At 37.0% G+C, this 13,163-nt stretch overlaps 1 protein-coding gene across 8 annotated transcripts in view; it reads right to left on the bottom strand.

Moving 5' to 3' along the window:
* LRBA (LPS responsive beige-like anchor protein) overlaps window positions 1-13,163 on the bottom strand; it is a 657,226-nt gene that overhangs the window by 490,560 nt on the left and 153,503 nt on the right. For 4 of the 8 annotated variants that reach the window (XM_074993194.1, XM_074993197.1, XM_074993195.1 and 1 more), the window contains exons 32-34: window positions 7,450-7,528; window positions 6,986-7,119; window positions 4,031-4,092 (exon numbers count right to left, since the gene is read on the bottom strand). In XM_074993194.1, the coding sequence (XP_074849295.1) occupies window positions 4,031-4,092; window positions 6,986-7,119; window positions 7,450-7,528 (275 nt within the window). Of the gene's footprint in view, window positions 1-4,030; window positions 4,111-6,985; window positions 7,120-7,449; window positions 7,529-13,163 lie in introns of all 8 variants that reach the window. The other 4 variants (XM_074993191.1, XM_074993193.1, XM_074993192.1 and 1 more) reach the window with 2 other exon arrangements.

The raw sequence follows: 13,163 nt of genomic DNA, 5'->3' as shown, positions 1-13,163 counted from the left end.
ATGAAAAAATCAATGGATACAGATGGGTGGCATATTGAGGCAAAGGAAGCTGTTATTTTCCTGAGAAAGAGAATACCTAGGTAGAGTTAATTTTTTAAAAATACTGATCTTATTTTCAAAATAGCTCAAAAAATGTGTTCTTTACCCTAAGTTAGAAGAACAAGAAAGAACCCAGAAAGTTATATCATTAATAACAAACCTCAGTATAACTAGCATACTGTACAAGTTTCACCACTCTGATACAGTAGATAAAGAAAAACGTACACATATGGAGACAAAAGACAAATATTTTAGACAGCTTTAAGGCAACAGTTTCTCCAGTTACTCCAAGGAAACAACTCCATTGCTGGATCTGACAGAAGAGTTGCGGTGCCCATGTGTGTGTGAGACACACATGCGCACATGGACTCCTTCAAGGCATAAGTGACACATTCAGAGCAGTTTTAAGGAAACATGTTTATCCAGCGATGACCATAACAGACCATTAACATGAAGGAACGTTTTCTTCGAAAACAACATGCACAAGCACCTAACACATTCTGATGTCATCCATTTAAAGGGAATATCAGACTATGTTAGGACTTCACTCTTTTTGCTGGTTTAATTACTCAGACAGGATGGCGGGCCAGACTACTGCTTCTAGTTTCAGCGTACTCTATGCATTTCTGATAAATGGGAAAAGAATAGATGACCTGGCAGAAGGCTCAGACAATAACATGTGATTTACAGGACATGAATGCAGCTACTATAAGATTTATCTGACAGCCCTCTCCGATAGTGGACTGTTGAGTATCCAATGGAATGATTTCTAGTCTGGAAAGACTACTACTGAGTAGCCATACACATTATTTATTTATTAGATGTTTTGGGTTGAAACCATTTTTAAATGATGCACTTCACAATGCTCAGCCATAAATTTAGCTTTAAGCTCTAGAAGGGAGGTAGTGTTATTGGAATGTATGTCAGACTGAATTAGGATGAACAACGCAACGCTTTTATAAAGTGGCCTTGAATGCAACGTCAATCCTTTCAAAAATGATATTCATGTCAAATAAGCAGAAACACTTTGAGGTAATATTAAATGAAGGATTTCTTTTTGTTTTGATAGATTTATATAAATATCAGTACATGCACACAAAGACTCAAATTTAATGTCAGTCAAAACTGCTTTTTGATGATTATATGGAGATTTAAGCATTAATCTGGTACATCAATCTTGGTTTTAAATAAGGAAGTTTGGGTACAGTACTGTGTTCAATAATTTAGCATGTTTACACATACTAGGGAGATGAGTAAATTTAAATAAGTACAATATATATTATATATATTTTTAACATTCACAGACAAGCAAGGAGGATGTCTAAAAAGCCAACATGAAAACGAACAAAATAGCAGCAACAACTACAAAGACAGACTTCTTCTCAATAGACAGTTGTAGTTAGCCTTTAAAAATTAACTTTACCTGAGGTTGATTTTCTCCATTTTCTTGATAAACTATAATAAAATCTCAAACCTTTTTGTTACAGCAACACATGGTTTTATTATAGTATGTTTTGCTTCTTGGAAAAGAAGAAATGTACCAGTCTCATACACTGTTTTTTTTTTGGGGGGGGGGAGGCGGTGTTTCAATAATTGGTATTTAATTGATATTGGCATAATACTTTCAAAGGGCAAGTATTGAGAAAGAGATTAGGTACGAAACACTGAAGATATTAATCAGAACAACCCTCCACTTTCATAAAACGTCTGACAAATTTTTGAAGTTTTAAATCAAAATTGCAGATGTTTAATTTGGAACTATTGCATTATTTATGTGATTAAAAACTAGTTTTTTGACCTGATCTTTCGATCTTTGACATTCCACCCTCTCCATCTCCTGTTAAAAATTAATTATAATTTTAGCAAGAGGATCGCTCTTCACTTTTAACCCTATCTTAAGCCAAAAGGGAAGAAAAAAATCTATATATCAAACTCAACTCCTTCTCTTCCAGTATCTGTAAAGTGTCTAGTTGAAATTCAATTTTGTATCTTTCATGCAGCAAGAGACAGTTCACTTTTTAACAAAATAAATCATTTTTGTGATTACCACACTGACCTCTTTGAATTAGGAAAATTCAAAGTGAAAAATGTAATTATCACCCCCAGAACAATCTGTACACATCTGGAGCTAATTTTGGCTTGATTCTTCATGTAATTCTTCATACTCTACCAAATATTCAAACTGCTATGCAACTTTTAAGTTTTAAGTGTGTATTATTGGTTTATTTCAACTCTTATTCAAATCAAGCTCATCCTTCACTACTAACATTACTAAGCAATCGCCATATCCTCCATTTGATTACATTAACATTAAACAGCACTGTGACATATATGACAAATAGGTGCATTAGAATGGGTCATTTATTCCTTATACATTCAGCTTCCAATAACCAAGAATGCAACACACTGTACAGAGAAGGGTATTACTCTCTGCTATTTTCCAAGTGTTTTTTAAAAATAAAGAGATTACCTTACCTAAAAGTAAGCACTTAGTGAGATGAGTAATTAGAGCATAACAGGCTAAATCAGAGTGTCTTAAACAGAAATGTTTTCAGCAGCTCAAATCACTGATTTTCAAAAAAGAAATATAACAATTTAACAAGTTTTATGTAGGTTCCCAAGCAATTTCTGTTTCTTTTTTAAAACGTAAATGATACATTTGTATTCTAAGACTATAGAATATGTAGGTACACTTTTTAGAAAAATACCACAATATTTATGATAAGCAGTGGATTTCAAGCTCCCAAGGTCCCATGAAAGATATTATACAAACTTTATATACACACCCAAAATATTTTCTGCAGAAGATGGGGAAATTATGTAAACAAAATTCTGATTCCATCCGTGAATAATAAGCCCACTAGAAACATAACTACTCTTCACTAGTTCATTGTAAAATCCATTAGGTGTAATCTCCAGAAGTAATTGTTTGTATTGCACTTTATTGACAATGGAGGCTATTGATTTTTCACACCTTCTATGATTCTTTCATTTGTATTCATGAAATGTCCGTCAGCACAGTCTAAATAAATTTGGCAACACAGGCACTAAAACGAATAAATCGATGTGAAGAAACATTAATTTTGCATTATCCCTATTCGTCAGGCAAGTAAACCATAAGGGTTGTAAATGAAGGTCAAAGGTTTTTTAATGGGTCAGAACCCTTGACCTCTAGACCAATACCCTTCCCATTAAAAAAAGCTATTTTAAAGTTTTAAGTAGGGGTATTTACTACCAGGTACCATTTTGAAAGCACCAAAAAAAAATTCAATTAAAAAAATTCTTCTATTTAATTACAACAGAGAAAGCAAGAGAACACCAGAAGAACATCCATCTGACGTAGTACATACAAACCTTTAACCACAATTTTAACAATTTTATCCAGGTTCTGATTATCAAGAGTAACTAAAGAGATAGACATTTCTAAGATTTTCAAAAGCATATGAAGCAAGTTTGCCTTCAGGTATGCAGAAAATCCCAATGTTGAGCATCACTGCCACTTTCATGTATTTTTTCCTCAGATTTAAGGGCATGTCAAAAACAATTAACATAAACAAGAATTTCATAAGTGTTTATCATTCATTTCATAACCTGTACACAGAAAGGAAAAAGCTAACTCATCCCAGAGGACGATTTCAAGTGCAACTATACAGGGTGTAGAAATCCATCTGTCTCCATAAACCCAATATTTTATTATTTTCTCTCATGAAAATGACTGCAAGGGATTAGACTTCATGACTGAGGTTATGTAAAGACTGGATATTTTAATCAACACAAAAACTTCCATGTCTTCACTCACCAGAGATTTCACCATTAGTTTAATGTCATAAACCACTAGCAAAGTATCTACGATGTTCTTTTTCTCGAGTATAGTTAAAGCATTCCAACCATAAGGATTTTAGCACATACTTCGGCTATTTATCAAAGGTAGCAATTTCAGCTACACAACTTTCCTGTTACTACTACCGTCAATTAAAAAAAAAAAACTTACCTGAGAACAAAGTAACATGACCAATTCCACCACCGAACTACTAGATTTCATGCAGACCAGGCCTGTAAAAGAAGAGAGACCTAATTTTTACTTAGCTGTCTCTTTATAAGGTACTGGACTCACTGAAATCTAGTATATTTGTTTTAACGCATAAAAATAACTACATCTTAACTGCACCTCTATATCAATTACAGCTAACTAACATTTATTGTTCAATTTGTATTAGCTAAGATATATTAGCTTATAAATCACTTAGAGATCGTAAGTCAATTACTGTTGTGAAAAAATAATTTATGCAATACTCATTTAACTGCAACTGCATAAGTATTTGTGTTCCAAAATACTAGAATAAGTGTGTGCAGCATATGCGAAATTGATCCATAGTATCTATGCCTTGCTATTTTGGGGAGGATTGGTCATTATCTATGTAGAGAAGGGAAATGGCTCTATGACCTCTGCTTTCTCCACTGCACTCTCTTCCTTCAACCCCCCAGCTATCAATCAAGTTTCCATTTTGTTTCATGGCAGCAGACATCCCAAACACTCTTATTAGTACTTTGACCCATGACCCCACACTAAACCTTAGCAGAAGTGCAAGCAGTAACCTATTATATATTTTGATTGTTTATAAACTAAATTTGATTATTATTTATAATTCACATTTCATTTTGGCTCATCTATGGCATGTCAAAGATGTTTTAGGCCTAACAGTTGTTGTTTTCTATATGTGTCTAAACAATGAATGTTTTGAATGTCGTAATACTCTGACTAAATATCCGGAATCCATAGAGAAAAACCCTCAGGCCTGAAATCCTTCCAAGTACTTTGAAAGTAGAGCATCTTTTCTGCCCATCTCCCCTGCAAAAAAGTCCAAGTGTGTCCGAATAAAGTTTTAAAATAATTCTCACTTGTTTGTTATTCTTTTGATTATGACAATACAAATTTTTTTGAGAGTCAAGTGAGCAGTCCCATGCAAGATCTTGATCACTTACAATGACACACACACACACACACACACACACACAAAAGCAGCATATCTTGTTCTGTACAGTTTCAGAGGTGATGCATTCACTGTGAATTTGAGCCATTTTCAATAGTTACATATATAATAACAAAAATAGGTATGCAAAGTTATTTTTATACAATATGTAACTAAATTCAAGAGGGCTATTAACATCTTAACTTTTGCTTTCATTCACTGCAGAAAATTTTTTCTTTTGTGTGTGCTCTTGGGTATCATGGAGGTATTGGTTGCAGCCACATAGTGAGGGGTATTTTCTCAAATAGGCTTAACATGGAGCACCCATTTCTCTACTTATGGATGGGGTTTCAGTATGAAATTTCTGTTAGAAAATGTGAAGTACAAAGACTATGTAGTAGCTCTGTTTTGTGTAATAAGGCTTAACAGGAAATGTTTCAAATTAACATGTGGTCGTCAGATTTGTAAAGAAACTACAGGCAACTTATCTAGATCTGCTACAACAGCTTGTCCTTTAGCAGATATTTGATATTAAAGAATCTTATATTCAGTTATACCACAGAACTGAAAATCTGTCACCAGAACCAGGCACAAAATCTTCAAAAAAAGCTCAAGTACTACCCCTTCTCAAAAAATGACAATAGAAATCTACTGTTCAATACAAGTGAGGCCTCAGGCCGCTCTCAATCAAGTTGGCAGCCCTTTTGCTATATATCTATTCTGGAAAAATGTTCAGACTACCCTTATTAAATGCAGTATAATCTTTGCCCCACTGACGTGCCCCTGAAGCACAGTGGGGTACAAACCCTTATCCTGAAAGGCTCCCTAACAGCATATCTTGTGTGCCTCTATTCAGACAACCATTGCAGGCACTCCCTGATGGCACTAGAGCACTGTCTGCTACCATCATGTTTCTATCAGAATCCTGCCTCTGTGACCCATTCCTCATTTCAGTTTCCAACAGCCAAAGGCCCTCTCTCCAGGTGGAAGAGAGCCACAGATAATTCACTCAGCAGATTCATCACAATTGCGACCTCTCTCATTATTCCCAACAGCTGTGAAGTCAAGATAACCCTGAAGCCAGCAAACCACACCTATCTTGTCAGGAGGCAGAAACAAGCAGGTAAACATGTAGTGCAGGAGAATGTCCTGGGCTGGTAGGAGAATTTTTTTCCCCTTTGGTAATTTCCAGGGCACTATGGAGGCAAGAAGAGTAAGTGCAAGAGTGTGTATGAAAGGGTGGAGGTAAGGCTTTCCACTCACAAAACCAACTGAAGACAACATGGGCAGAGGGGGACCAATATAAATGCCACATTGTCTCTCATGGCAAGATAGACAATGGAAAGAGAAGGCTGCCAAACTTTGAGACTGAGGGCTAAGCTGGGAAGAGGGCATCACCTGAGCAAAAAGTTATAGATAAGGCCCTCCAGTTTGGAGGGCTGGGGAGAGATGCAGTCCAAGTCCAGGAGAAGAGGTATGACTCCTGCCCAAAGACAAAGACATATATTCAAAGATGACCCTGAGGGAATGGGAAGAGATCTTAAAGAACAGCCTATTTTACCTATTGTGCATATGGGACTTTTGAGTTATGACCTGTTTTGCATGAGGTTTTATAATAGGCCAGCTTCCAAGAGGGCATTATTTCGTTAAGTATCAAGACTGCCTGAAGTGGAGATACTAGCTTCCTGAGAAGGGAAGCTGAGGCAGAAAGTAGCTGTACCACCAAACTCATTCAGCAGTGCACTCCCTGTAACAGTCTAAATATCTCAAATATTTCCACCTACTCTGAAGTGCTGATACAACAAGACGTAACATATGAATAGAAAAAAATTCATATAGCAACAGTTTCACATAACTGAATTGTAATGAGGTTTAGTTTGTAAAGCTATGTTATTTTAATAATTTAAAATTAGTTTACGTAGCATTTTCTTTAGTGCCTTCATGTTTAAGGAAAAAAGCTGAAAAAGGAAACTTACTTGTACCTTCTATCAACAGCTCCTGCCCATGGCTACCCAATAAAGTACGAGAAAGAAAGGGAGCAAAATCCACAAAAATCTCTCTCAGAAGAGGAGCAGCCTTTTCCAAAGCATGTTCAAGCCTTTCTGTAATACTAATTAGAAAATTTTTAAGATTAATAAAAGAATAAGAAAAGAAGCCATATTTCCACAGGCACTGTATTGTTTACATGAAACAAAATTTATTTAACAAAAATATGCTCCAAAGCAATACCCTCTCACAAATTTATATTTTAATATATTATGTAAGGACCTGATCCAGCACACATTGAAATCAACAGAAAGAGTCACACATTCAACAGACACCAATCAGGCCTTAAATATTACCTGTATCTTAATAAATGATTTATAGGAACATACCAATAAGTTACAGCAAAAAAGAAAGAAGCAGCAATGTTATCTAAACATTCAATTAAAGTAGTTACCTCATATTTGATGCAGAATCCTGAGGCACAGAACAAACTGTAGGCACAGGTGGCAATTTTGAATTAGACGATCCACTGCCTACAAGAGAAAATTAGAGAGAGAACCCTTCAGATGGGAAGCATATGTGAGAAGAATAGACCACAAGAAAAGAATACCAACAGTTAAGTTTGACCCTAGCATACCAATTACTTGCTAATATGTGTGACATTGGGGCCAGGGATGGCCATGGGCTTTTTACAGAGGCAGCGAGATGCATAAGAAGGAACAATAATGTGGACACACACACCCTGAAATTAGCACCCATGATGCCTTCTCTCTGCTTGCCTTCCCCTTCAATTACCCCTACATAGGCAAATCATTTAACCTCTTTGCACCTCAGTTTTCTTCTCTATAAAATAGGAATGCACATTGGTGGTGTTCCAATTTCATATCTGTGTGTCAACAATCATTCTAATCATTCTGTAGTTGAAACGAATTAATTTCTGAGAATCAGAATCCTACGGCTGGAAGGGACCTCAGAAGGTCTTCGAGTCCAGCCCCCCCACCTAAAGCAGGATCAACCCCAACTAAATCATCCCAGCCAGGATTTTGTCAAGGCAGGACTTAAAAATCGCTAGGGATAGTGATTCCACCACCCCTCTCAGTAACACATTCCAGTGCTTCACCACCTTCCTGATGAAACAGTTTTTCCTAATATCCAACTTACACCTCTCCTTCTGTAACTTCAGACCATTCTACTCCTATGGCCATGTTACAGGCAAAAACTAAATAACCACTTCTCTGAACGCTTGTGGAAGTTTGAAAAAAGTGAAATGGTAAGTAGTACTGAGTGCATGCTTCATTAAGTTCTAGTATCTTACTTAATTTTCTTAGGCTATGTCTCAACTGCATCAGAAGCATTCTGCCAACATCCCTTCTTTCTCATGGAATGAGGAAGACAGGGATGTCTTGGCAGAGGGGGTTTTCCCAACATTTGGACCCGTGCGGCTAGGTCAAATGTCGGGAAAGCCTCTCCTGACAGAACTGTAGGCAGGAGATATGCAAATGCATTTTGTGTATCTTTTGCCAGCTCTTCTTCGCAATCTAGACATTGCCTTATATACATAAATACTCCTATAAAGTCAAATAGCAGTGTTTTAAGTACCTCATATCCTTTTTATTCTGGCTGCTGAAGAGGTCTCCCAAACTCTCTAAGAACCTTCAACAGAGAATTCTGTAGTTTTTCTCAAAATTCTCTGCCAGCTCAATGCAGAATACTGAATTCACCTTTCTTACAATTTAAAAAATAGGAGATATAACCAATTTAATTCACCATATTTAGTCTGGAATCCTGCTTTTGATAGCTTCACAAAAGTTTGGCCTCATGTACTTCTCCAGCATGGAAAACTTCAATCAAAAGTTTTGCAGTTGAAGAAGCAATGGGCTTAAACTGCAGCAAGGGAGGTTTAGATTGGACATCAGGAAAAACTTCCTTACTGTCAGGGTGGTTAAACACTGGAATCAATTGCCTAGGGAGGTTGTGAAATCTCCATCACCAGAGCTATTTAAGAGCTGGTTGGACAAACACCTGTCAGGGATGGTCTAGGCAGTGCCTGGACCTGTCTTGCGGTCAGGGGACTGGACTCTCTCAACATCCCTTCCAGTTCTAGTATTCTATGATTCTATGAAAGCAGGCCTTATAATGGATGCATCAGGAAACCTAAACAGTCAGGGCTACCAGCCATACCCACAATGTGAAAAAGTATAAGCCACTACACTCTGAAAAAACAGAACACACAGAAGTAATAGATCCAGTTCAGTAAAGGGAAGATAGGAAAGGTAACCATTAAGCCAAATTTTATCATTCTGAAAACAAAACTGAAAAAGACTTTATGGGGCAGATTTAGATTTCTGCACAAAGGCTACATCTACACTGCAAATAAGCACCTGCAGCTGGCCTGCTTCAGCTGATTCAGGTTCATGGGCCTGTTTAACTGCAGTGTAAACCCTCACAGGGTTTCAAATCCCACACTCCACCCCAGGCCTATACTTCTACACTTAAGTTAAACAATCCTGTGGCCCCATCTCCACAAGCCCAAGTCATCTGACAAGGGCCAGACACAGGTGTTTAACTGTAGCGCATACCACAACAGTTCAATGCCATCAGACACAATGCAAGCTGTTGCCGTCTTCACATGCAAAACAGAAATCCTAAACAGGCTTGATGAGCATAGGTACTGACAGTACAAGCCTGAAGGACCCGTTCTTTAGCGTGGCTAGGACCAGCTAATCAGCGTGTGGGTTTAAAAAAAAAAAAAAAAAAAGAGGGTCGAATTTCAAAGCATGGGCTTCTTTTTTTGTGAGCAAAATTTTATGTTGGAAAATCATTTATTCTTTAACTGTAATTTATCATATAATTTGTTATCTGCACCTTTATGCATAATTTTGGAATTTAAGGACAGAATGAAAGTTGGGTGTGAAAGTGAGTGAGAAAGGTTCATTTGACAGCAGAGAAAAGCTGGATCCTTGAACTGCTCATTTCCCACCACACTCAGGCAGCTAATTGGAGGGAGGGGTTATTAAGAAGAAGAACTTATTTTTGAATGCTAGATGGATTTTACTGAAATGTTTTCAAAATTAGCACTTTCTTAAAATAAAGTTTTGTGAACAAGTAGTAGTTCATAACCACATACTTACCCACCTTTCAAAAATCTAGGATTTTTTTGATCATTGGTACTCTTACGCATTCCAAAAGTGACAATAAAACCCATCAAATGATTTGGCAAAATTAGAAGACTCAATGGGGCTCTCAAATGTCACTGCAACAAAACCCCCTTCCAAATAAGAAGAGTACTATGCACAGGACGAAGGACCCAAACTTGTAACCTGCTCTGTCATGGGGGGCCAACAGTGAAACAAAGCTCTAAAGGCTTCAACCACAGGTAGGAAGCTTGTAACCTATGTCTCGCCTCTCTGTCTGACGCTCTCAAGCTTCAGACCTGGACGGTAGGGCTTGGGCTTTGACTGCAGCCCCAGGGTCCAGCAAGTCTAATGTCAGCCCTAGTGGCACCATTAAAATAGGGTCATGACTTACCCTGGGGTTCCAACCAACAGTTTGTACCTAACAGTTGAATCCAGCAGTTCTCAAACTAATGTACAGAAGTTAAGACAGAGGCAGTGATAAATTTCTTGTGAAATTGAACTCTACAGATTGCTCTGTAAAAAAACAGGCATCTACTGTGTCTCAGAAAGGTAGCCATGTTAGTAACCGCAAAAACAACAAGGAGCCACATGGCAACTTGGAGATTAAGGGCAGGTCTATTCTACAGGGGAAGGTTGAATGAGTACATGCAATTTCAGTTACGTTAATTATGTAGCTAAAATTGCCATACCTTAATATGGGTTTCTGCGCCACATCCACTAAGGGAGGTTGAGAGGCCCCCGCATGCCCGTCTATTTCCCTTATGCCTAACAAGGGCAGGAGTACTGCAGTTGTTGGGGGCACCCTGTAAATTCAATTTAGTGGTGTCCCCACTAGGTGTGCTAAATCAAACTCCAGAAGATCGAACTCAGTAAGGTTGATTTTCCCTGTAGTGTAGATGTACCCCGATCGATTTATTAGGGTATATGCTTTCATGAGTAAAAACTACTTCATCAGATGAGTTGGAGTGGAAATTACAGAGGCAAGGATATATAGACTCCTATGTATCTACTGGTTCTTCTTTCATCGAGTGACCCCTCATCTTGCAAGATGTGTCAGGGTTAAGATAGATAATGTAATTGTTTTTCATTATAACATTTTTCATAATATACTTTTTAGGCTTTTGCCTTTCTGGGGAAAACAGTGCATCTTTCCCTTATGGCCCAGTAACAGCCATCCAAGGACTTATGCAACATACTCTCAACCAATCTATAAGTGCTCCCTTTCTACTCAGGCCTCTAAGATTAGATAGAGTAAAACTCTTTCATATTTAGCATTCCATCATGCAGAACTCTGAAATATCCTACATTTTAACCATAAGTAAATTTTAGTCATGTTTTCCATACATACAGTATAGTGAAAGTAAATACAAATAAATACAGCAAATACAGTATAAGTTTACATTATACAACATACTATTGTTGGTAAATAAAATAGTTTTCATGCATTTTTGTTTGTTTCTTAATATCTGATCTTGTTTTTCTTTAGTGTTAGGCATTGCTAGGTATACCTCTCTGACACAGAGTATTTCAGTTTCCAGTCACCTCCCAGTCCCAGGGCTGCCACATATGAAAGTTTACTGTGTACAATTTCTACAGCATGCCAAAATCTTGCCACCATGGAGTTAGGCTGAACACAAAAAAATCAAAATGTAAGATTTGCACACACACAAAGTATTCATAAGTAAATGACACCATGGCAAACGTGTCACTTCAGATAACATTTGCCTATAAAATTAGCTCCTTTAACCTCTACAGCACCCTCATTTTTTAAGAGCCATGCTTGAAAAAAAGAGATGATAGAAATGGATAATGCTAAGAAGGGGCTAACAGTCTCAACACTGCCTGCACTGTGGTGAAAAATTGTTAACAAATACTGTGGATGCAGCACCAGAGAATCCAGAAGCATCCACAGAGAATGGCAAAACACAAGGTTAGGAGGGAGAGTAGAGATATAGTATATTGTACTAGTATTCCCTTTATAAGAGTCCATAAGAATATATTTAAAATCTATGATCATGCAATTGTGATTAGAAGGTTGCCACAAATACAAGGTGCTATTATGTCTGAGGGAAATTAAAACCTTACTATCAAAGATATGATGGTATCAAGTACAGCAGCAACACACAGTTATGGGCTCAGATAATTTAATAGTAAGGTAAGATGTAAGTTAAAAATTAAGAGATGGAAGACATTCCAATATTAATTTTCAGCCAAAACAAACAAGTAATATGTAATAAAATATCATGAGGCTACCCTGGGTTCTGGTTAACTTTAATTTGTTCTGCCAGGTGCTAGCACTAGTATGAATGTTGATAAATGGGGAACTGTCATAACTCATGACATGACTACTGTTTTTCCCTGTAGTGTCTACAAATATTTGCGCACAAGCGAGAAGAGTAAACATAACAGTAAACTCCACACTGTACGCTGCAGATAGTCTAAAATTTCTAAAATCAGTATTGGAGTTGAAATGCAGGTCTAAAATGAGGAAACAGGACTAAGTAATTTATGCTTGAAAACAGTGTAGGGCTGGCCACAGTAAACACTGAAAATTTATTTTAGCAATGTAATGTTATGTATGGTCTAAGCTTCTCCACATTCTCCATTGTGAAGAGACCACACTCAAAATTCAGATGTGTTTCGTTACAAAAACTAGCTTAAATTTATTGAAGCAGAGATTTCCAATTATATGAGAATAAATGAATATGCATTGCGGGTTTTCCATCAAATTATTGTCATACAAGTTCATTTTGGATAAATACATTAATTTTATACACAAATTGCCCTTTGTTTTTGAAAAATTGTTTTTATGCAGTTAGCCAAAAATGAAACATTTCAGAAGTATGATTTCATCTACATCACACATGTGGGTAAGTGCAGTAGCTACTTCAAACATGTGGAACCAAACTGCTTTATCTCTTCCTTATCCTTTCCCTGATAAAGTGGCTCCTTCAAACTGACAGTTTTACAGACATTTGCAAGAACATAAAAGAAAATGCAAATAGATCATCTGTCTAACACCCTTCTAGTG

This window comes from Carettochelys insculpta, chromosome 4 (genome assembly GCF_033958435.1).
Source record: "Carettochelys insculpta isolate YL-2023 chromosome 4, ASM3395843v1, whole genome shotgun sequence".
Taxonomy (NCBI): domain Eukaryota; kingdom Metazoa; phylum Chordata; order Testudines; family Carettochelyidae; genus Carettochelys; species Carettochelys insculpta.
This window is presented reverse-complemented; position numbering and strand designations above follow the sequence as displayed.